Source organism: Ylistrum balloti, unplaced genomic scaffold (genome assembly GCF_031769215.1).
Source record: "Ylistrum balloti isolate Yb309-2 unplaced genomic scaffold, AGI_CSIRO_Ybal_v1 Utg370510, whole genome shotgun sequence".
Taxonomy (NCBI): domain Eukaryota; kingdom Metazoa; phylum Mollusca; class Bivalvia; order Pectinida; family Pectinidae; genus Ylistrum; species Ylistrum balloti.
Genome location: NW_026782329.1, coordinates 630,381 through 657,856, shown reverse-complemented (window position 1 = coordinate 657,856; position 27,476 = coordinate 630,381). Strand labels below are relative to the sequence as shown.

The 27,476-nt window shown below is 33.3% G+C and overlaps 1 protein-coding gene across 1 annotated transcript; it reads left to right on the top strand.

Moving 5' to 3' along the window:
* Positions 1-796: 796 nt before the first annotated feature.
* LOC132555676 (T-box transcription factor TBX2-B-like) lies at positions 797-10,385 on the top strand. Its single transcript, XM_060220030.1, has 6 exons — positions 797-1,146; positions 5,337-5,604; positions 7,617-7,763; positions 8,611-8,687; positions 9,047-9,237; positions 9,409-10,385. The coding sequence occupies exons 1-6, from the start codon at positions 797-799 to the stop codon at positions 10,383-10,385; spliced, it is 2,010 nt and encodes a 669-aa protein (XP_060076013.1).
* Positions 10,386-27,476: the final 17,091 nt, after the last annotated feature.

Genomic DNA, 27,476 nt, shown 5'->3' with positions numbered 1-27,476 from the left:
AAGGTTCATGATGGATTTTTTCTCTTTTAGTGAAAATATTTTAGAATATTGCAAATCGAAATTAAAAACACGATATATGGTGAATACCTTTTCTTTTACATTTATTTTTCCCATCATTTGAATTTCACACATTTTCAATCATTTCACACTGTTATAAATCATCTTGTCCGAATCGACATAAATACCCTCGAGGTACTACTGCCAAATTTTAAAAATAATCAATTTTAGAAATGTACTCCCGAGTTGTAAAGCCGTTAGCTAATTTTACGGTTTCTCCTTTGTGGCTAAGAAAGAGGGTGGAGCTTAGGTCTTCTTATCGTAACATCTCTGTTACACTGACACATAAGACAAAGCACGGACATGCCTCGGCTGTCAGCGACACTCTGCTGGCAAAACTGATAGGCCTATAACACGCCTTATTAGACTTCTGATTGGTGGGCGGAATCACGCAGACCAATCAGATTGCGCGAAACATAATAGAATTACACTTGTCATGTAGATTTGCCGGTGTAGTGGTAGAAGCTTGATATAATTATAAATAGTTGTGTTTCCGATTAGACTAGCGTATATCTGTGTTCTTACGACACGGCGGCCGTATGTTACCGGAGTGATTTACCCTGGACTGTGTTTAGTGTGTGACCAGATGTAGTCGTGTGTGTTGACTTGGTGTCCATTGACCCGACCACTCGCCCTTGCAGTGTTAACATGCGAATTTAAACTGAAAATTAACTTTATTTATATAGTAGATATTATTTCAAAAGATAAATAGGAAAGAAAAATTGGCTAATAACTTCCAATGATTTATACAGGAGGTGCCCCGGAGAGCAACATGGCTTATAATCCGTTTTTTCTCCAAAGACCTACTGACTACAGTTCTCTGTTGGCACAGCAACATTATCTGTCAAACATCGCCCTACACTCTCCAAACTATGCAGCATCCCTGCTGCCAAAGCTTCAACAAAGTATGGGGCGCGGTCCGCTCACCCCCGGGGATATATTCCACCCTCTCCATCCCCGTCAGCTCCGAAGTCTGGAGCCACCGGAGACGGATGTCCAAGACGACCCCAAGGTGGAACTGGAAGGCAAAGATCTTTGGGAACAGTTCCATAATATTGGCACCGAGATGGTCATCACAAAGTCCGGCAGGTAAGAATGCTTTTGAATTGTTGCACTGGGTTTTACCGTCCTTTTATTGTCTAACAATCTACTCAGAGAATTAAACATGTTTTGTTGTTTTAAAATCTGGATTAGATTTACCAGCAGTTTTTTCTATACTAATATTTTCTTTTGTTTTTTAAATCGCATACATTTACGATATTTTTCATGATTTCTTGGTTTTTGACTATTAAAACACATTCAATTATCACACACAAAAGATTAAAACTGTGATCTATTAGAAAACCATCAGTTTTTTAAAGTTGAATATGGTTGGTTTGAGTAATTTATTTAATGTTTACATACAGATGTATTTGTGTACGAGGTAGATGTTTATGATTTAGTATGACAGATGGCTACGTTTTGTTGATATCCCCACGGCAGACAAGATAGAAATCAGCCCAGCCTCTCCGTTCAGAACTCTAACACAGAAAATAACGTCGTCACACAAAAGTCACGGCTCAAAGGCAACCTCTTTAGATTCTTTATTATCCCTAACTTTATCGCTGTAAAATTTAACACATCATTTTATGAAAGATAAATTTTGACAGCAAATTTCTTCCCGATCTGAGAGTGTATAATTTGATAATTCAGATTAAAATCTTATATGTTCATCAATAAATCTGAACTGTCTATTTCAGAACGTCCTTAAATTTACGTTACATAAATGATTAATTTCAATAGAAAACGTCAATGAAAATGAACAATTGTAGATTTTTAGATGTAAAAAACATTCTGACTTAACAATGTATTTCTTATTAAATAATTTCTTAATAAATCGTGTTTGGGTCGAACGTTTTATTTTCAAATCTAGGGAAAAATCGGTCCTTTTGCTGATTTTAAAATACAAGTGATTTTCTAATTTTTACAAACACATACAGTATTTGTGAAAACAAATAAACACAATATTGGATGAAAAACCCTTTAACATGTATAGTTTTAATCACAGATAGTTTTTTTAAGATTTAATTAATTCTACACGAACATAGTATACAACTATTACGTTAACATATACCTAAGATAAAACTACTTGTGATAGTATCTGTAAATTTCACATTTTAACCCTCTCATAAAAGCGCCTAGTGTGATTTTGATAGCATCACTGTAAACCGGGGAGGGTGCAAAGGGAGGGGGAAGCGTGAGGCCCGGTGATACAGAAATAAATCACCACACAGGACGCTAACCTCTTAATCTACTTACATACTTAATCTTAATAACTTATACTCTAGTTAAGTCTTCCGAGTTAGCTTTTCAATTTAATTCGTTTCCGTCTAGTATCACGCAATTTTAAATTTACAGTATATAATGTGATATTTTCTTCTAAACTTTAAGTTATAATTTGAGTCAACAGAAAATTTGCATACAAATTCTGGAAACATTGGTATTGTTTTGTCTTCAGTTTAAACATATTTTAAGGATATATAGAATTATGGAAGGACTGATGAGCTAGTAATTTATCCAGCTTATGAATGATATTCTAGGGACAATTAAAACATTCACACTCAAAAATACACGTAAAATTAATCCTTACTGTAATGCAATGAAATAACATTCTTTAATGTAAATGAAATATTTAAAATTTGATACTTCTTTGTAACGTCTTTGTTTTAATAACAATAAATAATAATGCGTTTAAATACAAATGTATACAAAATTTTCAACATGAGTAACTGGCATGTCTTTGATTTTAGCTTTTGCATTAATATCTAAAGTAGTTTGATTCATTCGCGCAGATCTATCATTTTATTGATAACACTGAACAGAAATGTTAAGATTTAAATGCATATTTGTAAATTCATCATATTAGGCAACTTTTCCTAATATGGTCATGAAACTTAATTTCTGACACGTGAAAAGCTGACACCTGCAGTATAGACGGAACGTCTCCATGTCATCGCAATGAGTCGCTTCCGCGTTCATCATTAAGATTGAGATTGAATTAGAAATCGACGTCAGTTTACCTGTATTTCACGTCAACATACCTGTATCCATGTCAAGTATTGTCAACATTAATTTGTGTAAGGACTGCTAACTGGGCATGTCTATCATACTGTTTTCACTTAGACATTTATAATGATCGTCCAATCTATGCTAATGAGAAGAGTGCGTGTTTGTAACATTGCTTTCACTAAATCTAGCCCCTACGGACTTTTAGTAAGAATTAGAATTGTCATTATAACATAGAGTACTGGTTTTAATTAGCAAGTATTCAGTTTTATTGTACAACTACTCCAAATTATAACTTTTGTAATAAAAACAAGCTTTGACTTATATCAATGTTTTATTTCATATTATTATATCTATTCTATTATCATTCCTAAATCAAACGATGTTTTTGTTTTGTTTTCTTTCTTTTTTTCCATATCATTTTGCCTTTTTGCAATTTGGAATTTCCTTTTGAAACATAAATTAACTCATATTTTTGTTCTGTATTTGTGGTTCTTTTTCGATCTCTTTCATTTCAAAAAAAATTAAAATTACAAGAGAAATATAAATTTACTCTTTTAGAGTTACTCTTTGTGTTTCTCTCTCTCTCTCTCTCTCTCTTACTCTCTCTCTCCCTCTCTCTCTCCCTCTCTCTCTCTCCCTCTCTCTCCTACTCTCTCTCTCATTTGAAAATAAAATAGAAATACTAGAAATATTTTATTACAATAATTTTGTATATAGTCTGTGTGTCATCAACTTATCCTATCTTGTTTTGAAATAATGTTGTTACTATTTCACTAATATTTTTTATTTGTTATTTTGTGAAGTGTAGCGCTGTCGTAATCGTTCAATCTGTCAAGTCTTTCTATTCCCACTAAAAAGATTTGTTTGACTTTTCTGTCCATACACGATACCTTTAGATTACTGCTAATCAAGCAGAAATTCTAGTGTGTACAACATTCTATACTGAGTCACCTCTCGATCTGGCAAACTTCCGAACATTCATTCAAGGTTAACATTACAAAATTTTCCGCTTGATTATTTTGTTTACACATAATTTTGTTGATATTTTTTTCTACACCGTTACAACTTTGAATCAATTTAAAAAAAACTATGCTTTTAATTTCAATAATATTTTTTAATAATAAAATTATTACGAAGTTCTGTGATATCACCACTACATAAATCTGTTCAGGGAAAATAGTGAAAAAAATGAACTGAGTCTAAGAACGACCAAGCTAGAAATACATTATAACAGAATTAAGCTCTACTACTACAAAATTAACTTGATTAAATTATTTTTCTTTAATTATTTATTTGTACACAAAGAAAATAAACGTAATATAATCTTACTAAAACAATCAATAAGAAACCACGGAAATACACTGGAGTAAATTAATAACAACTGATTGCTATACAATAAAGGGTTGACAAGGTTACGACAGACTGATACAGGTATACACGATAGGCCCTGTAACATGATAACAGACAATGGCGGGATTCACGGATTGTCCGGATCTGTGACACCTTAATCCTGTTCTAACATAAACTCATTAAGTACGTCTCTCTTACAACGAGTACCCCGTGGATTAGTGTCACGTGTGTATCAAATCGCCCCGCTCCCCCTCCCTTCCCATACTTCTAGACGTCCCCACCCTCGTGCTAATTGAACAAGCGACGTCATTTCTCAGGTACCCAGCATATTTGGATTGTATGAATACTACCTGTTTCGTAATCAGGGAATTGGGGTCTCAGCCACTGGAAAGTGCCGAGTGTTTATAGAAGTATAGACAAGTGGCTCTCGACAGGCTAACGGGAATAGTAGAGTCAAACTTTGCCGATTTACAGCAACGATATAAAATTCGTCTGGGTACACAGGGAGCGTATAAAACTATCATCACGGCTCTTCACAAATTTTGATAATTATGTCAGCACTTAACCTGTAAATTAGGGGCTTATCTACATATCGAAAATCGGGTGCATGGAACAACGAGAGTCGTAAACATGGGAACGGCTTTATGGATGGTAACACAGATTATCTCACAAAATAAAGCGATGTCATTTTAATTGTTGATTACATCAACGAGTTATTTCTCGGTGATGATGTGGTTTTAAATTTTATGCAATAGTATTTAAAGGTATTTTATCATTTAATTTATTTTTACACATTTTCACTTTCGTAAATATGAGAGAAAGTGAATTTTTAAAGTAAATATTTCGCTGTATTATAAATAAGTTATTTTTATTTGTTGCAGACGGATGTTTCCTCCATTTAAGGCCCGGGTGTCCGGTCTAGACAAGAGAGCCAAATACATTTTATTGATGGACATTGTTCCTGTGGACGATTGTCGCTACAAGTTTCATAACTCACGCTGGATGGTGGCCGGCAAAGCGGATCCGGAAATGCCAAAACGGATGTACATCCATCCCGACTCTCCCAACACGGGTGAACAATGGATGCAGAAAGTCGTCTCCTTCCACAAACTCAAACTCAGCAACAACATTTCAGACAAACATGGGTTTGTAAGTATTGTAAGCATCGTTCTAAATCTTTTTTTTTCCCTTACCATGTTCAAAACATTTTCATTCATTCGTTAGATTAATATTTGTAGCCAGTCTATCTGTGGGGGATGTCGGGCTGTATCATCACTTTGTTGGATAAATAAGGAAATTGTTGGGAGATCACCTTCGGTATACTCAGGTGTGATATTGACATATGGCGCGAGGTCAACAATTACATAGCCTTCATTATCTACATGTATAATTGAGTGTTTGGTAATACTTTCACGCGCATCCTCACGTGAGAAAGGTAATGTTGGTTATGTTAAGGTGTTTGGTAGTGTCAAACCCACCGGCTAATTTGTGCAAAAGAATTAACGATCAACTATACACCTGATAAACCCATTCTGGCGAGCATCTGTGGGTTGTTTTCCCTTACACCACGGACCCGGCTCAATGCGGCCCTATTAAGGAACTCACAGTCCTAATCTAATTATGGAAGCTAATTGTCATGTCCCTGCGTAACAAATGATGGCCATACATAGCTATTGTATAACGAACAGGACCACTTTGGAAATTATACCAGCATTGCCACCCGATACCTGTGAATTTGTCTCACTGCTAAGTAATTGTACCGGCCTGTGTATAGCCAGAAAATATTGCAGTGTTTTCTTCGATCAAAATGAAATGACATTACCAAGTTCTAAAAGTCCATCTGCTAAAAGTTTCATGTGTCGACAGGTTTGTCACTAAACATGGAAAATGAAAGCTGCCGTAAAACATGATGACATTAGAAATAAGTGAATTAAACGGATAAAATTCTATAACATGTATTGATGAGTACAACCCCCTGACTTTGACCGACTCGTGTGCCAAGCCTTTGTGATTTGAATTGTCGCCATATGTAAGCTCCTCGATAACTGTTGCTCTCTTGCTGACTTTCCCGTCGCGCCGGAGTAAACTTCCCCGCCAGGCTTCATGCAAGTTATTCGTATAAACTCTCTATTAGTATACGGATTGTTCGCTAACTTTCACAAATTATTGCCTGTCTCGTCTCGAACATCCTCCACGGCGATAACGCGACGGCCGATTTAGGCGTGGAATTCGTTGATTTAGGGATAAAACCTGAGTTTGATGTGCTCGAGTTTGGCGCCGGCGACTGGTCCTAATCGTCGGTCAGTGTTGTACTATCACTGCCTAAGATCTATTGCCTAATTTCGGTTGGTATGGAATCGGACTCAGTTGATGACAGGACGCTCCGACTTGTGATCCGGTGACAGATCCAATTAGGCTCTGACAGAAGAAAGAATCAACTCATGCACACTAATAAGAACGTATCGGGAACTTATGAATTTAATTGTCATTTGTCAGTATGAATACGGTCCGTATTATCTGTGGGCGCACGAGGCTCAAAGTATGTCATGTCTTTACACAATTACAGGGACTATTTGCATCTGTCTCAATGATTTTCCGTCATGATCAAAGGGGCGGAATCATAAACCGATATTGTTTGTTAAAAGTCAATCGTAGAGGCGCAGTAATTTGAATTTCATGTGGTGGTTATTTAGCCTGGGTAGAATGGGGGATTTGCTGGATTAGATAAACCCTGATAAAGCAATCACTACGCTTGTGACTTTCCCCGAGTTGGCAGAAAACCTCTGGGGATAGGGGCTTATTTATGTAATTTGTCGACACGGCGGTCGCCGTACGTTTTTAAGGGTGATTAGTGGCCGTTTCGATCTCGAAGACGCTTGTCGCCTCTCCTCGCCGATTATAATGTACATCTCAGCCTATTTGTATATATAACGCCGTACAAGGCTTAGCACAAATCACTTTAATTGTTGTGAAAATCACAAAGTAAACCTATTGTTATCATGTTATTTATCTTTATAGTTTTGAATCCAGAACAAAGATTACTTTATCAACATTAACAGAAGATTTGTTTTCAAATCTACCTTATGATATAAAACAAGCGCATTGAAACCATAAATATGTAAAACATATATTATTATAGGTATAATTTTGATGTGTTTCAGACAATACTTAATTCCATGCATAAGTACCAGCCTCGTTTCCACTTGGTGCGCGCCAACGACATCCTCAAATTGCCATACTCAACATTCCAGACCTTTGTTTTCAAGGAGACCGAGTTTATTGCAGTAACTGCATATCAAAACGAAAAGGTAAGACTGCGTTACATTTCATATGAAAACTACTAACATTATTTCATTAAAATATTCAAGATTTTTTTCAATCTATTATCTTTAGATGTAACAAGGTGCCCTCCCACACCACTGTTTAATGATTCCGGTCGAATATCGTTGTAGTTAGTGATAAAAATGACAGACGTCCGTATTACTGTCACTGAAAGCGATAACAGAAGGGTTTGTGATGATGTTCTTGTCTGGGGAGGTCATAGTGATCTTAACGCGGAGGGAGATACTGTACTCAACTCGTTAAAATGAAACAGAATCAGAGTGGTCGCGTTCCATTGGCCAGTATGTGTTTGTTTTTCCGGAGTCCCAAAGGAAAGCCGTGGTCACCCTTAATTACGGAAATGACCATTGAAACGTATTTACACACTTAAGAACAAGGGGGAAATTTTTACCCAGATGTGAAGAGGGCTGCAACACACCACCCTTCTAATCTCATTACAACTGTTTGCTGGGGTTGTTATCTGATAACTGCACACGCTCGACCGTGCACATGTACGAGCTGTATATACAGGAGGCTAATTCCAGCTTTTATCTCGTAATCACCCAACAATTAGCACTATTTGGAAAACGGCGAGCCAATCTAGCACTGAATTTGTTAAATTACCTCGAAATGTTTCACTTCAACGATACCAGCTATTCGAAAGTCAGAAACCCAATTACACGATACTTCACGTGTGGAACCTATAACAATTTACACACAATTTTCACAGTTAAACGAAATATATATAAGTTAAATTTATATGGCCTTTCTCTATAATAGTTTTTATTTTACTTTTAATAATGTTATTTATTTATGAATATTTATGTTTTGTAGATAACACAGTTGAAGATAAACCATAATCCATTTGCCAAAGGATTTAGAGATACCGGTGGCGGCAAGCGGGAAAAGAAGTAAGCCTTATATTAACAATAGATGTATATGAAAAATAAGAGATGTCTGTGACAGCAAGCTTTCTTATAACTTATAGGGATACACTATGTATCAGTATCAATACTTCATTGTTAAATTCTTTTGATAAAACATCTGTATAATGTAGTTCAATCTATTTTACATCATAATTAATTTGTTTTAAAAGTTGTTATTCATGTATGTGTCTTTTGTTTAATCTTTAATTTAATCAAATTGTTCATTGTTTGATAAATCTTTATGATATAGAATAAGAAGTGAATTATTTTGATAATGTTACGTGTTTTTGTGATGATACACGAGATACAGGACGTCGTTGTAATGATGTGTCTTTCATTTACAGGAAGCAAGGAGGTGGTCCTTCGCTCTCCCAATCGTCACAGCAGCATTCGATTTCACCGGACAAAGGTCGAGCTGACGATCTCCATAGTGATGACGATGACAACGAGGAGGCAGAGATCTGTGTTGATGAAACTGATGACATCACACCTGATGTCAGCTCTGCTATGGAACTCAAAGACATTATGGAAACAGGTAAGAATAAATCAAATTTATAAAATTTGACCAGGTAGCTACATTGTTTAAAGAATACTGCATGGATGGAAATGCTAGTACGGCATTTTGTACGTCTATAACAATTACCAAATTAATTTGTTCTGTCCTTGTAAACAACTTAACTGAACTCCTTGTTTTGTATTTTTTCAGAAAAAGAACGTCTTGCATTGAAGACATCCTCTCCTATTAGTCACCATTCCAGTGATAATGAAGAGCGATCACCCCACCCCGCTCCCCGGGATGAAGTGTTTCGGCCGGACATATCTTCTAGTCTATCCCCGGTATCATCTAATCCTAATCACAGCCATTCCGATGTGTTAAATAGTACTATTAGAAGTAGTGTTGACGGCGGCGACAGCAGCGACGATTCAATTCGGGACGACCGCCGCTTGTCGCCCAAATCTTCCCCCATATCACATAAATCAGAGTCGGATACGTTACCTAAAACTCCTAATAGACCACCGAACGTCACAGTTGTTCAACCCTCAGCAACTCACGCAATGTTTCCATTTATGTATCCTTCTGCAGGACTTTTTTCATCATCATCGTCGTTACCGTTCCCATTGGGGCATATGTTTTTCAACTCCAATGGTTCATCACTTCCGTTCGCAACTCAGTTACCGTTCTTCTCCTCAGGACAGACCGACATGAACAACCTCCCCGCTAACCACCCATTGTCTCTATCACTCAATGGTCTTACGCCACCTCGTGGTGCTCACAATCTACTTCAACCCGCGTTTTCAACCGGAAGTTCATCACTACAAGGAAATGGAAGCCTATCGCCCTCTGACGGCCCTAGCCTCGGGCCAATTTTCCCTTCTCGTTCTAATCCTCGTTTCACACCATACTCACTACCGTCCACAAAGACTACCATGGCTACGTCGACATCACCGATATCGGCCACCGGACATCCGCTCCGGGATTCAGCCGTCAGTCCAGGAACTGTCTCTCCGCGCATGAACGGGATGTCTAGTGCTACGTCATCAACAGTGAGAAGTCCTATCTCTCTGAACATTCCGTCTGCGTTTGACACGAACAATCACAGCAATGAACTCAGGAATATGGAGCGCATGCTCAGTGGGCTAGAAAGACATCGTCTGTATGGAATGGCTTCGTCAGAAAAATGACAAATACCTACCAAGGGGCCAACATGGCGCCCCTTTGAGTAACAACGGGTATCTACCGTCTGTGACCATCACAAACATTAAACCTGCAGCATTGTTGTACGTAGAAGAGTGATTGGAATCACGTAATATAGGGCGGTGTATGATAGTGTTGGTACAGACTCGGCTAGTCTGAGGTGGACGGTTTACGTCAAAGTGCTTGTTATGTCCGATTCAATAATGCAGCATTGCTGCGTCATCGTGTGACGTCACGCCGCGATGTACTTCACGCTGACGAGTCATGATAATGTTTACATTTTAAGTGTCTGTGATAATGCCCTGTAGAGGGCGCTATAGAACTAAGTCATATACTGTTTGTTGTCATGGTAACACTTTAGACGGTTCCTGTTGATATTGTCAGTGAATGTTGTTGTTGATGACGTCACGGCTCGTTGTGTATGTATTTATAAGGACGGTCAGGTAGACACTGTGGAATGATCGTGTTGTGTTAAGAGGGCGATGTGCAATATTGCGTTCCTCGTGTATTGAGTTAAATAAAACATGTATTTAAATTGATCTTTTTGTTATATTATCTGTCTGTTGCATAATTATATTTTTTTTCTTCAATATTTTCATTCTTTCAGATATATCATGCATTCTTTTCATTTATATTTAAAGTTTTTAAAAAATCGATATAATTATCCGTTTTGCAATCTCATGCAGATTACATGTACGTCAACGGTACTGTAATACCTACAACAACATCCAAACGATAATTTCTCACTTACTACAACTTAAACGGAATACGATACCTTATTATATCAATATCCGTATATATCTGATTACAAACAGACATTTCAACACGTTACAACTCAAATATGACAACATACCTTTTCATAATCTAAACTTATGAACATATATCTTATTACAACTTAGCATAATAACATATACGTTATTATCATACAAACAAAATGAATTGTTTTATTACAACCCAAACAAACTAATATACTACCTTATTAAAACTTAGACATAATGATATGAAAGCTTATTATAATTTAGATTTAACATGTAATTTAAACCCACCATATAAATACCTTATCACAATGACAACATACACATATTGATGTTATACCTTGTTACGACTCAAACAAAACGGCGTGCACTTTACTACAGCCTAAACATGTTCACACAGATTTTATACAGATATCTATTAATGTCAATTAAACTATAGGTGTTATTGAGTGTAATAAATTTATTAAAAATAGAAATATGCTTTCAGGTATAATACAGCTTAACAATGTAGGTATAATATAATAATATTATAAAGTTATAATACAGCGTAACAATGTAGGTATAATATAATATAGTTATAATACAGCGTAACAATGTAGGTATAATATAATAATATAATATAGTTACAATACAGCGTAACAATGTAGGTATGATATAATAATATAATTATACTACAGCGTAACAATGTAGGTATAATATAATAATATAATTATACTACAGCGTAACAATGTAGGTATAATATAATAATATAATTATACTACAGCGTAACAATGTAGGTATAATATAATAATATAATTATACTACAGCGTAACAATGTAGGTATAATATAATATAATATAGTTATAATACAGCGTAACAATGTAGGTATAATATAATAATATAGTTATACTACAGCGTAACAATGTAGGTATAATATAATAATATAGTTATACTACAGCGTAACAATGTAGGTATAATATAATAATATAGTTATACTACAGCGTAACAATGTAGGTATAATATAATAATATAATATACTACAGTGGATAATGTAGGTATAATATAATAAGGTATGTATAATACACTGAAATAACAATATTATACAATGTAATAATATAGGTATATTACAATATAACAGCCATGAAACAATGATGTAACATATAATAATATACTCGTTAATGTAGGTAATGAAAACATTGGTAAAATATAATAAAATAACATAGAAATAATACATTAAATAATAAATATATCAATAAAATAATTATGTATAATACACTATAATAACAGTATTATACAATGTAATAATATAGGTATATTACAATATAACAGCCATGAAACAATGATGTAACATAGTTATAATACACTGTAAATGTAGGTAATGAAAACATTGTAAAATACAATAAAATAACATAGAAATAATACATTAAATAATAAATATATCAAACAAAATAATTCTGTGGGTAAAACACAATATAAAACCAGTCATGATAAAGTGAAATAACACGAGTTTAATACAGTGTAAAATGTAGTTATGATACAGTGTAAAATGTAGTTATAATACAGTGTAAAATGTAGTTATAATACAATGTAAAAATGTAGTTATAATACAATGTAAAAATGTAGTTATAATACAGTGTAAAAATGTAGTTATAATACAGTGTAAAATGTAGTTATAATACAGTGTAAAATGTAGTTATAATACAGTGTAAAATGTAGTTATAATACAGTGTAAAATGTAGTTATAATACAGTGTAAAATGTAGTTATAATACAGTGTAAAATATAGTTATAATACAGTGTAAAATGTAGTTATAATACAGTGTAAAATATAGTTATAATACAGTGTAAAATATAGTTATAATACAGTGTAAAATGTAGTTATAATACAATGTAAAATGTAGTTATAATACAATGTAAAATGTAGTTATAATAAATGTAATAATGTAGTTATAATACAGTGTAAAATGTAGTTTTAACACAGTGAAAATAATGTATGTAAACTACATTGTTTTAATGAAGGTACAGCTTAATATTGCAAATATTTTAAATGAAGGATAGTATATTTTTTTTCTATCGATTTGTGTCATGGAATGATACTGAGATCATTTTGTCCAGCCTTTCATTATTCCAACAGACGTGAGTGACCGGTCCTTCAATTATGATTATAAAACAAAATCCAAGCACAACATGTCTTTATATGATGAATATAAGAGACATGATGTAGATATATATTTGTTTACTACACAGTAACATTACTGTATGTACTTAACACTGCTTACAGTATACTGTTACAAATATTTTAACACCAAGAATTACTCTTAATTGATTATTTTCACGTGACTTAAAAATATGATTTTTTAACATTTATATAACACCTGGTCTTATTTTCCTTGTACCTTTTCAGCAGATTCCGTGTAAATCTTTGTCCATATTTTGCTCGGTTTTAGTTTGCATTATGATCATGTTGAAGTGTTGGTATTTTCATGTTGTTTTTCATCTAGATATCAGTCGTTGAATTGTTTTCCACAAAATTCTGATCATTTTATTTACTCATCTTTCTTCTTATTACGGCTTAAGATCTATATATAATCAAGATATTATCATTGTCTCAAAAACTAATATCTGTATTACAGTTCCATTTCTAATGATGTGTGGGTGCTTTGTTTAAATTTATATTGTTTACAGGAGTATTGTATAAAAGACATAGAAACAAATAGCACGTCAGCTATTATTTGAAAGTATTTTTAACAGGTTATGTCTAGTACATTATTCATAACATAGATAAAATACACCGCATAAAGTTTTCGGAAAAAAACACACTTTATTTTAAAACAATTCTCCTGTTACTATTTTCATAGCATGCGTTTGCCAACATAAATTATACATATCAGTTATGTGTTTGTCACAATATGAACATAAACAAAGTGTTATAATTCAGAACTGACAACAAACAAGAAAAATGATCTGCAAACATTAAAACATTGTAGGTAACAGATAAGGATTTTCTCAATAAGTGGGAATATTGTCACTTTATTTCACACATCAGTTTCAGCATTACCAAGATCCATGTTTATCTAGTTCTGTGCAAAAACACACATAACACCCAGTAGGTCAGGTGTGAAAAACACGTGTAATAATAACAAAATCAATGTTGTAAAACTCCAGTTATGTGACCAAAGGATTATTACCAGTTTGAAGAGTAACTAACATAGAGCCTGCGATATCAGATAATCAAATTGGTGAGAGCTGTTAAATATTCAGATTTACAACACATACAATATCATATGGCTCCTATTATATCTTATCCTAAACAATTGGAAGGGGTTAAACTCCATTATGAAACATTTACTCACCAAAGGTAAATTTGATTAACAATCAGTATGATAAAATATCTATCAATGGCGTACAGAATGATTTTTAGGAGTATATGTTTTCAAGAGAGGGTACAGGGGAGAATCCGGTGGGGGGTCTAGGGGGTGGGGGCATGAAAGTAAAATAAAGTAAGAAAAAATATCTCAATGGGATTCGAGTATATGCTAAGCAAACAAGCATACACAATTGCTACTTTGTGCTTAAAGCCACATTTTCATTTATGAAAAAACAATAATCTTGAAATGAACCCAAATAGAAAATTAATTAATCTACTTAATTTTAAACTGGAGACCGCTGGTTTACTTTAAAGTAAACCTAAAGAGGGAACAGAAGAAAATAACTTACTTCAGTAAAATATTTTTAAACATAGTTCAACACACTCCTGTAACATTTATCTATAATATATACTTACCATTGTAACCATTGTAGCGCAAATAAAAATAAATTAATGTATGATCAAGAGAGAAGAGATGGCATTAATTCATATATTCGGTATGGGGTTCGTTATATACACACAAATGCGATATTATTGATACAATATCTCTCGGTTAAATGAGTGTGTGACAATCAGGAAATTTAAAATAAATTCACATGAAAGGTACATGTCATCTTGTTCAGTATTTTAAACATTGATTTGCTGCCATAAAGCGTGTATTTAAATATATAAAAATTTTCAGAATTAAACAGGACGATCCTTGTTGTACTTTCGTCTACTCACTTATTGAACACGTGGCGTCATCGGAAAGAAAAAATCTATCAACATCCTGTCAACAGACAAGAAATTTGTACTAGACATTACGCTGAAAGCTGTGATTTTCCTGGTTAAGCTGAAACTCATCTGTAAATAGAAATTAAGAAAAATTACATAAACAACCACGCGTAGATCTTAAATATGGATACGAACATATTACTGTATTAATTATTAATAATTTGTAAAAACAGCTTGAGGATTTTTAGTTTGCAACAATCGAAACCATTGAAAAATATTTTGTATTACAGAGTAATAGTGATAAATGAGGAATAGGATATAACATATAAAAAAGTCACTTCACAATTTTATTAGAATACGTAAATGACTTGGAAAATCAAATATAATCACTCTTACACAAGGAATACCGTTACTTTCATGTATATTAGTTAATATACAATTATTATCTTCAATATATTTTACGAAATAATTATCAGATTTAATTATCATTATAAATATCAGACTCATTTAACCAGATCTAATGATTTATCAGATATTTTGTATATGTACTATTTTACTGTCGTTTACTGTTATTTTTGTGTATGTGAAGGTATTTATTTATTTACGAGAAGTTTATGATGAAGTAATGTGTTAATAGTTTATTTCATCGTTCATTTAATGTTATGTTCATGGTATCTTATATTTAATTTGTTTCATATTTGACACTAAGCTCTCTGTTAACATTGTATAACATGGCTACACTTTTGTATGTATCTGTAATTTATCAACACAATATAATTCTATTTTTGATATAATTATTTGTTTATGTTGACTAAGTATTGTTCTCGAGTGTGTTGTGTTTATCCTTTTAACTATATAGAAATATCTGGTATTTTTTCTTCCCATGTATAGTGTTATTGTGCTGCCTATTCATAGTATCAATGTGTTGTAAACAGATGTATAGGCCTGTGTTTCTGTGAGAACCCCCTCTAATACTCATCTTCTATACTACCTAGGGAAGGGGGTCACAAGTAACTATTCCTATCTACAGCTGGTCTAACACGACACGTGTGTTATCATAAACGATATCATCTTTTACTGCGATGGTTACAAGTAACAAAATTGTCAATACATTGTCTTATTCTTTTTTATTTTTACATGTTTCAATATCTAAAGAAAACAAGGACCTGCAGAATGTTATTGTGTGCTTTGTTTTGATGTATTGTGAAGAAGAGTTCACCAATATACACATGTATACTATTTTCATTCTGTCTATATCTTTATCCTATGACATGGCGATGTCATAAAACATGACGTTTATGCAAAAAGAAAACAATTAGCATTGTTAAACTACATTTGTGATGAGTATGTGTGTATATATAGATGCGAAGGCCACTATCACGTGTTGGTATATATCTTCTCTCAGCTACCTGACTCCTACAGACCAACCTATCGACTGTATACGACTAATGACTTCTTACATGCACTACGAGATATTTAATAAACTTACTTTATCTTGTCATCGACACTCAACCTGTCCTCTGTAGTTGTTCCCACGTACAACGAATTACTGAAGCAAACAAAATGACAGGGGAGATAATCACATGCAGTAAAGTTTATTGCAATACTTGTACATAGATAGTCAAGTTGCTAGACTCAATATAACCTGTTGTTTTCTGGACTTGTTAGGGACACCTTTACCTTACAGATGTTATCTGGACATTAAATAAAAATAACAAACATGGTTTATTTTATCATAATCCTAGTGATTCAATTCAGGCGAAACTGGCAAAAATATTTCAAGCTTATTTATTTGTTTGATTATTGTATTTTCCGACATAAATAATTTTGCGATTATCATTAAACCTTCATCTTTTCATTTCTCGTAGTAATTGTGTACAACAGTGATTCTGATATTGGTTATTTGATTATAATACCTGTACTATATATAGTAGCAGAGTCTTTGATGTTGTTGGTGTTTTATTCAAGGTATGATTCGTGTCGCTTACCATTACTACACCATTCTTTTGTATACGTGGGAGATAGGACAGTACAGGTGTATAATCTGACAGGTAAGTCAATGGAAATCAGTCGACCGTACCTCATTCTCAATACCCAACAGAATTGACGGGTCACTTGAGAAAATGGTAAACTGATACTCGTTGAATAGATTAGCGCGTAAAACCCGCCAATCTGTGCCCCTGGAGAATAATACAAATATACCTTACACCCGGCTGATTGATACCTTTATAATTTTATCGTCTTCTATTTTTCTGAAAGCAGAACATCATTTTTAAGGTGCACTCGCGGAAGAAATATGTCCCCCACTTTTGTCTGTCACGCCTATTGGAGTACACAAAACAAATTGGTTTGACACAGTGGGTCGTCGAGTACGTTGGTAGTGTAGGACACTTTGAAGTAAAAAAAAGTAGGAATGGAAATTTAAAAACATCAACATCTATAAAACAACTAAAACAATTCCGGGTTAAAGGTTTTCGTTATAAAAAATATTAGTGAATTGCCGAACATTTCTAATAACCAAGTGGAAACCTTATAAAGCAATGCATTAACAGACATTTAGCACCTATTACTGATTGTAATCAAATATCGGCTACTAACTAGACATAAATTATGCTTTCTTCTCTGTTAGATGAATTTCTAACATTTTTTTTCACTGACATTAAATAGGTGAAAACATGTACATAATGAAAGTAATAATAATAATAAAAAAAAATAAAATGAAATCAAGCAATTCGCAACGAAAAAAATTAGTTGGCCACCCTATCATTTTGTGTAAAAATCACAATACTCACTTAAGTGAGACACTAATTATGTTTGATTTTTCAAACATCACCATTTCCTCTTTTGTGTGTGCGAAACGTCAGAGGTATTGTGAGGTGTTGTGTGTAAATTCTGAGTGAAAAGTTTTCCGTTGTGGTGTCGCATTAATGTGTATCAGGTACCTACTTCGTGATGTTGGCGCAATCCATCAACACGAGAAGCTGCTGATACCATTCCAGGCATACAGATGGTGTATTCTTATTGTGAAAAAGCAAAGTCAATTGATTGAGGTATGAGGAAATCAACTGATGCTTAACGCCATAGATAAATTTGGATCTTGATTTGCGAATCTCTTCATTTGCCAAGGATCTCTCCCTTCTATATATATTACCTAACAATTTTTGAAGCTATTTTTGAGCTTCAACATATGAGACTTCTACAAATGATACGTTTGAAATTAAAAAAAAAAAACTCCCAACGTAAAAGAGGAACATGGTGCGCATGAATACAAGAATTTTAAAACAGCAAAGAAAAGATCGAAATATTATCAGAGTATTAATTCAAACACAAATTTGATTAAACTAAATGTGGTTCAAAATATAAAGAGACGAAAGATTTACACAGAAACCTGCTATATTACAAGGAGAATAAGACAATCTGTCAGTTGTCGTTCTCGAAAATCGTGATTCTTTAAACAGGCCCTAGAATATCGAATACATTGTAACATATAAAGACTATGGGCTGGGAATGCAGGAGTGTTGCTATCCAGAAAATGAAAATTCCCTATAGGTAAATTGAGATCATCATGCTTTTCATAGGGTTTGATAGAAAGCTGTCCATGTCAGTTTCGTTTTAGGAAAAGATCGATTTAGGCGACTGACGTAGAAGAGTCTGTTGATTTCCAGTTCTGGTGGCTTTAGATGAAGGGCATGATCAATAGATCTCTTGATATTAATAGACAAAACATTAACAATATATCTGATAGTTAAATTGAAGGACTTCGCAAGGTCTCTATGACCTATTTTGACAAGCTCTTCGATATATTTATTCTCTTATAAATACAAAAACAAGTCAGCCAAGAGGGGGACACAGCTTGTTGCCGTCGTTACAAAAATACTAAATGAGAAAAGGTCGACTGATCACAAACACATTCTTCTTTGGAACCACATAAACTTAAATGACCGATCCATTCTACAAAATAGAAAACAAGATAACACTGAGGTGACAACAGATTCTGATTCTGTTTTTGTAATCGATGAGACGACAGCAAAATGTGAGCGATAGAAAGCTTAACACAGAGACCATGTAAAGGTACATGGCGAGACCTGATGTTCTAGCAAACGCTGCTTTATCGGCGACCAATGATCTTAATACTGCTAAGCTATGTCACAAATTAGAGAAAGATTACCTACAGCGAAACCACCAATGAAGACACAAGGAAATAAGACATTTTTCAAATGAAACCATCGCCATGACATTAATGAAGAAGCAGAGGTCAAATTGCGCCTTAAAGTAAACTGTTGTATATTTTGACCCTATTGTAAACTGTGAAGTATTTTTTATTTTCTCGGTGGCATAGTTAGTTACTCTGTGATTTCATCACTGTATGTAAATGTTATGGTATATTTTACTATGAACAGGTGGAGATGTGTTTCCATTCGTCCCTTCTGTCGATTGACTGATATATCTTCCATAGTTAGGCCACCATATACCTCTCTTTCGTGTTTTAATTTTACACATTCCTAAAATATCGAAATTGTGACAATTTAGTACTAAACGCATGTGTCAACCATTGTCAAGTAACGACGAAAGAGGTATTTTGCAACTTTCAAACGACATAACAATGACGTTTAATAGTATTTTCATTGAAAGATAATGCCATTTAAAATATTTGTCAGCAGATGATATATAATCAAAATAACACTTATGTAAAACACGTGATTATGTGCGAACATCGAATGAATGCTATATTTGCTATATTGTCACATCAGCATGAGACAATGTGTCAGAGACACAAATAAACACATTACGATACTTACTTCCAGTAATCACTCATTCATATTAAACGATCTTTACAATCTATAACGACATGCATTTATGAATTGCAACATCATCTGTTAACAGTTATGAGCGTATGAAATCTACTTGTATGAGTCAATGCCATGCGGTGACAGCGTATGCTTATTGTATAACGTTTCACGTATTTGAAATATTTTGAATGTACATTTCGAGAATATTTTTGCAGTAAGAGAGAGAAAAACATCACGGTTGAAACAAGATTGAAATATTATACAATGCGATGACTTAAATGAAGACTTAACACTCAAAGGATTCGAAATTTGAGTATAAATCAAGGAACTGTACAACATGAAACACTTATGGGTACTTTTCTTCGTGTTTTAAACCTGAGACACATGATTTAAGGAGTCAAAAAACTATTTTAAATACCTCATAACGGTACACATAATACATAGCGGCTTACTTACGTTATTTATTTAGTCTTTTGTCTATGGCCAGGAAAACAACGAAATGTCTTCCAGTTTCCGAGAAAGATGCCAATTCATGATTGAAAGACTCTTTAATGTTTTATACAGTAGTTAACATAACAAGTTTTCTAATTAAACAAAAAAATGAAAGTGGTAGCATTCACTTGTTCCACCGAATATATGATGGAAACTTAAAATATAAAAAACAAGACAAAATAAAAACAAAACCAATAAAAAACCCCACAAAAACACATCAAACTAAAAAGTAAACCTCTATTAAAAGAACCATATGGTGGTTTTTATATGACGCTGTATAAACCAATGATGACTACCGTAGATTTAGAACCTGATGAAGTCCTTCCTTTATAAACCCCACTATTAAAATGATTGAGATGTACAGATCGGCGGACAGAACTAACCATACGATCTGTTCGGCCCTTTCCCGGTCATTACGGACATAATTACGGGCTCACATCCTCGCTTTACAAATTTGAAAATGTGGAAGTCAACATCAGTACGAAAAGTAGCACTGCGGCTGTCAGTGAATTACAGACAGGGTCAGGTTTCGATATCCTTACAAAGTACTGTGATTAGTTCCGGACTGCATCTGTCTAATGCCGCTTCGCATAAGCGACCGACGTACAATAACTATACACACGCATCGGCAGCAGTTGGTTCTCTTTTGTTCGATTCACGACCGGCGATAAAAGTTATAGAGAAGTAATATCGGGGTACCCAGGATCCGAGCAAAACAAGACATAAATATTAGACAGTAACTTTAACATGATACACCACGAGTGTTTCACGCTGTTGATAGCGATGTCTATAATTCAAAGTCAATGTTTTAATGATCCAATATTAACATTCATTTAAATGACAATATCTGAATTTATTTCTTCTTCTGTAGTTCAGTAAAAATCAATCTTTATTGATACGTAATGACGGACACCAATCGAAGAAGTGTTTACACCTTTTATTTACCATCGAAATATTATATATGAAAGTACAAAGAAATATATACATTTTTGTTTATTGAGTAAGGTAAAGATATAAACTTTATCGATTTCGCCATTTTTTCGATATTCCTGGTATTTATATCATCGAACTGAATTAAACATATTTATTATATAAACACGTATGAATGAATATTAATAGTTTTCAGATTTCATAGCTAGTTGTAGGCAAATCTCATAGTCCATCATTTTAATTGAAAATTAAATATTGTTGATCGTTTTACAAAACTTTCAATAATGCATGTTTAAAGTGGATTATTGATATAGCTTTGAATACAGTCTGTGTATATGTTTGTAGAATTTAAGGTATCAGAATTGGTTTCCCGTAGAAACGATAGTACCAGTATCTGTTAACGCACCCAGTTTAATACTTTCGCGCTAAAAGTGATGCCACATGTTGATATAGTACTCATCGTTACAATAAATTTCTTAAATGTGGATGATTATTTCTGTTTATCTACATTAATTCTGCCAAATTGGCTGTGTAAGTGTTATCGAAACGTGGTCTCCATTAGGCGTCGGTCATCTATGTCAATGATCAGGTCATACATGTCAAAAGTTTATCCTCCAGGTATTTATTTATTTACCTGTATCTCAACAGGTAGCAACCAAGTATGTCACCTGTCCAGTTAGTTTAACTAATAAGTAGTAATCTAAATCAAACTTTGTTCACGTGTGACGCCCAGTGTAACGGACAGCATCCTCGTTAGGGCATGCAATCCTGTCTATCTTTGGTGTCAACATTTAAAGTGTGTCAAACTTAATATGGGAAGTCTGGGAAGGTGTTGAATCCAGGTCGTACTCATCCTTATATAACATATATGTGTGGTTACTAGTCGAGACATTCGCGGCTTTTATAGACAAATTTATGCATTTAACCTTTAAAAAAGTCGACCTAGAAACAATTTATGAAGCCTAATCTTTTCCATTTTTTTTCTCGGAATAAAAACTTAAACTCGAAATTTTTAACGAATATTTCTTTTGTCAAATTGACGCTTAAATAACTATTTTATTCTAGTCAAAAATAATGTAAAACGTTAAAAATCATCTTCAATTTTCTCGCCTTTTTAAAAATTTATATGTAATAGATATTTTAGTGAAAAAAATCTGTTTCCACTTTCCATGTGAACTGCTTTTTTTATGGTGGACACCTCAGATAAGTGAAAATGTTCTTAATCTAAAAAATTGTGCTTTTCCAGCAAAATTATCAAATTTGATCCTTTTATGTATACATTTGTTGACCAGAGCTTGTTTTTCGTTCATGTCTTCATTTACATGTACTAAAACGGTAGTATACCTGCATATGCTATCCAACCATATCATAAAATATATTTTATAAATAAATAAATTATTTAAAGTTTCTCTGTCCTGTATTCATATTATACAGATCCTGTTCTGTACAAAGATATGTTGTGCTTTAGAAATGTATTTAATTACAGATGCATTTTTTTCATGCATATATACTCGTTGAAACTTTAACCTAAGGAATTTCTTCTCTACAGATTCATTGTTTACATATACATTGTTTTTCTATACAAACATACCTTACTTCTTTATTGTAATACATTACCATTGATATTAGGTCTATCTCCTGAGAGATATTCGCATATAGAATGTACTAGTTACCAGACAAGCATTTCGTTTCCATATATTCCGTTGTTTTCTTGTTTTGTTTGATCATTGTTATGTAAGCTTGTATTTCGCAGTTGATTCGATATTCAAGGGCCTGTTCTTATTATCGCGAATTGACAGACTAACTGTTATCACAAGGTTTCAAAATAGCAGGTTGATGAAAATTATGGGGAAGTTTTACGGTCGTTATAGTGACCTCGTTTAGAAATATTCTATTTATTTGTGCGATATGAAACTAGTTTTTCTGTTGGTTCCTTTATTGTATACACCTTGTTCTCATTTGAGGACTGGACTTGACTTACTTGGACGGACAATGATTTTCACGGAGGGTTTCGTCGAGGCAGAAGACGATTACTTTTCCGGAACACCTGGTCTTGGTCACCTTGTTGTTTTTTTAGGAATCCCTGAGTAAATCATTCTTTTGTTCATATTTTTGCCCAGGGTTTATTTAAATTGAGTATGATTATATTGATATATTGGTGTTTACTTGTGTTTTAAAACAACAAAGTATGTTAATTAATGTTTTCAAAATACCGAATTCTCAAATTTACTCAAAATAAAAGCAAACGCCAAAGTAAACATATAAAAATAAGAGAAGAAAGAATTGATGTATATTGTACATTAAAAGTATATTAAATCTAAGCTCAACGACAATATAATATTTCTGCTTCGATATTTTATACATCGCCTAGAACGAATGGAAAGGTATTAAAGACGAATGTGTTATAATTTTAACATTTTTATTTAAAAAAAATCATTTCTTTGGAATTAATGATTGCTAAATGTTATTTCCATTTTTTGTTGTACACGTGAGACACTACTTGCGTGAATAGCTGTTATAGGCAGTGATCAATTTCCTCAGACAAATACAATATTTATCACACATCATGCAGGATTTATGTATTATAATATCATGATTACTACTCCATTGGGCCGTAAATATCACACCAGTGACATGTCGTGTTAGGTCCATTCTGGCGTGCTTTATACTACTTACACAATCATTTTTCAATGCTTCATGTCAAATTTACCCAGAAGCTATTGTGCTATTGCTATAATGGTAATGGCCAGAGACTGTCCATTGCACGTGCCATGAACATAGATAAGTTAGACATCAACCTAAATGTTGAGAAAAAAATCTGGCCCCTTTTCCATTTTACCATTAACAACACATAAATTACAAAAAGGGGGTCCTTTTTCCATTTTACCATTAACACATGAATTACAAAAAAAAAAAAAAAAAACATGAGCTAAGCGTAACAATTTTTTGAGCTACTCGTTATATAAAAAGAGACATATGAACAATTTGCAATACTGGCATTCACTTTCTGAAGTAGGATAAGAACATTTCTTTTTCAACTATGTTCACAATTAATATATACGATTTAAGGTTGTTTTCACATTCAAAGGGTAATATATGTATTCTGAAATGCCGTTGAATTATTTTAACATTGTTTAAACTAAATGCTTGTATGTATATAATTTGCTGATGTTGAAGTGTTGTTTCAGACCTTTTTGTCAAATTATGCGTATTACAAAAAATATCGTGAGCGATATTATGTATCGATGATGAATTTGTACATAGGCAATAATTGATGAACAAATCTCGACGATAAGTCTTTCAAATTTTCGTCTATTGGTGCCGTCGAAGAAGGCGTTTACCCTTCAGAACATCTGGTCTTATTCTCCTTTTACTTTTTGAAATCTGTGTATTGACGATAAAAACATATGACTGAATGATATATATAGATATTGTCGATATAAACAATACAATGTTGTGGTCATCAACTTTATTTATCAAATCAGTTCACAATTCCTACTATCTCTCGTTTTGACAATGTCTTTTTCCTTTGATATATCCGTTGAATGACCTACATCATGCAAATGTGTTTTTTTATTTATAAAGTGTTATACAGACTTTCGTTGTAATATACAAAGTAGTCAGTTTACAGAGTTTTGAATTTTGAAGCATGTTTCGTAAATACTGTATATAACTAACGGTAACTATTTAGCGAAATTCTTAATACCCAATATCATTTCATAAAAACGACGCATTAGTAACACTCTGGGTACAAAATCCTGAGATTACATGCACAATACTTGCATTTAAGTAGCTCCTACAAACTAGAACAAGTAAAACGTATACCATAAATGTTAGCGACGATATTTGAATACTAATCCAATATTGATTAACAACATAAAATGAACAAATTGAAAGCTGTGATCATAATGATGCTGCAATTGTCAAAACGACAAGAATACCAACATGTAAACAGAGTCTAAATTCGATGACGCTAGGACAAATTATGAAGAAGGATTTACACGAATACGTCCTTACAAGAAGAATAAAACCAAGTGATTTGGAAAGTTAAACGTCTTCTGCTTGATCTACGACAACCGAAACGTTAATCTTGGTAAATCTAATTAAGTAAGGTAGTGTCCCCTAATAAGAACAAAGTATACAACCAAGGAACCAACATTAAATACGTCCAAACAAACAATTCCGATAAATAAGCATTTCTTTCATTCACAAATAGTATATATTAATAATGAATATATATATTTATATATATTTCCACAGATTTGACTTTCTTAACCAATTTGTTTTTATTTGAATTTCGTTATACGCACGGTATTATATGTAATATAATCCAATTAATATCATAGTGTAACACTTTCATCAATGACACAAATATAGTGTATGGATATTTGATAAATCACTGCTCCCTCTCAGTTCTTAACCACCAGCAATAAGACATCAAAGTTCCGGCAAGTAAGGCTGAAATGTGAAAAATCAACACCTCCAGGTAAAATCATTCTACAATCTCAACTTACAACGATGTCTTACCCGAAGCTGATTCGGAACAATAGTTTCAAGAATTTCCTTTTGAAAGAACATTAATCTGTGCATCGATCAGGCATGCCAATACTTCCTATAAGGCGTTTGTTGAAATATAAAATGCAATGTTAACATACAAATGTATTTGACTTTTTATTATTAGGGATCGACTAAAACGTCCTACTTCTGATTTTACGTCATTGTGAACTACTAAAATGTTTTGTGCTTACGTACAAACTCTATTATTTACTCTTTTTTCTAATTTCATTTCTAACACTTTATCTAACTCTGTGACTAACATTATTTTTTGCTATTACTAACTCTTTATCTAAATCTATTTCTAACTCTATATGTAACCTTATATCTAACTCTAATTCTAACTCTATTTCTATCTCTATTACTAACTTTATTTTTAACTCTTTTTCTAACTCTATTACTAACACTGTTTGTGCGTTATGAAGCTGGGCGAGTGTGATGTCCGTAAGTTTGTCTTTCGATTCCATTGGTATATACCTTGTTCTCATCTGCGAATATGACATTTCTTACTTTAATTAACCATTATTTACATGGTGGCTATCGTTGATGAAGCAGAAGACGCTTACTCATCTGGGACATCTGGTCTAATTATCCTTATACTTCTCTCCGAGTAAAACTTTCTTTTGTTTATCTTTTGACTAGTTTTATTGATTTTGTGTCTGGATTATATTAATCACATTGAAATGCTGGGTTATATAACCCGAATAAAACAACTTATGAAAATTATACTACCCGTACAACATTTATGAAAATTATACACCCCGTAGAACACTCATAAAAAGTATACAATCAGCACAACAGCAATGAAAATTATGTAACCGTTAGACATCTAAGAACACTGTAGGACACTGCATAATCAAATTCTGCACATCTTGAAAACACCTGCAATTGCCAAGGGCCATAATTCATTGAATGGACGTGTAACTAATTAACGAAAGCATAAACGACGACATGTTGACTTTTTCCAACAAAATATTTACTTTTTCTGTAGATTAATATCAATTAGAGTTTAACCTAAAGCTAAGGATGTACGGTGTATGTGAGGAACACACAGATACCAGGAATGCTTTCACGCTTACCTTTGCTGCAGATTTCAACTTTTGTGTTCACACCTAACTTTCTAAAATATATTTGTACTATGTGGCTGTGCCACCTGCACCAAGGAGGAAGATTCACAGGTGTGTTACTGCTTGTTATCGGTTGTAGGATACGTCAGCTGGAGATATTCCTATATATAAAGTTATACTTAGCGAATCACTGCAACCTCTGTACTTAAGTTCACCCTACAATGCTATATATTTGTGTACGTAAATATACATTGTTTCCGATTCTTATCCACTATTGTTATTGTATTTTGTTGTACACTTTTGGAAACATACACCAAAATACTTAGGAGTTTTCTAAATCAGTATAAATACTGTTTTATAACGCTGTTTAATAATGTACTTTGTTAATAATGTTGCACAATCTTGTTCTCTGAAAGATCTCCGGCTGTTTA

What these genes read in the sequence shown, in the direction of transcription:
- LOC132555676 (XM_060220030.1), top strand. Translation starts at nt 797, where the DNA reads ATGATTTATACAGGAGGTGCCCCGGAGAGCAACATGGCTTATAATCCG. An exon ending in GTCATCACAAAGTCCGGCAG is followed by an intron (nt 1,147 to 5,336) that starts GTAAGAATGCTT and finishes TATTTGTTGCAG; the next exon opens with ACGGATGTTTCCTCCATTTA. An exon ending in GGCGGCAAGCGGGAAAAGAA is followed by an intron (nt 8,688 to 9,046) that starts GTAAGCCTTATA and finishes TTTCATTTACAG; the next exon opens with GAAGCAAGGAGGTGGTCCTT.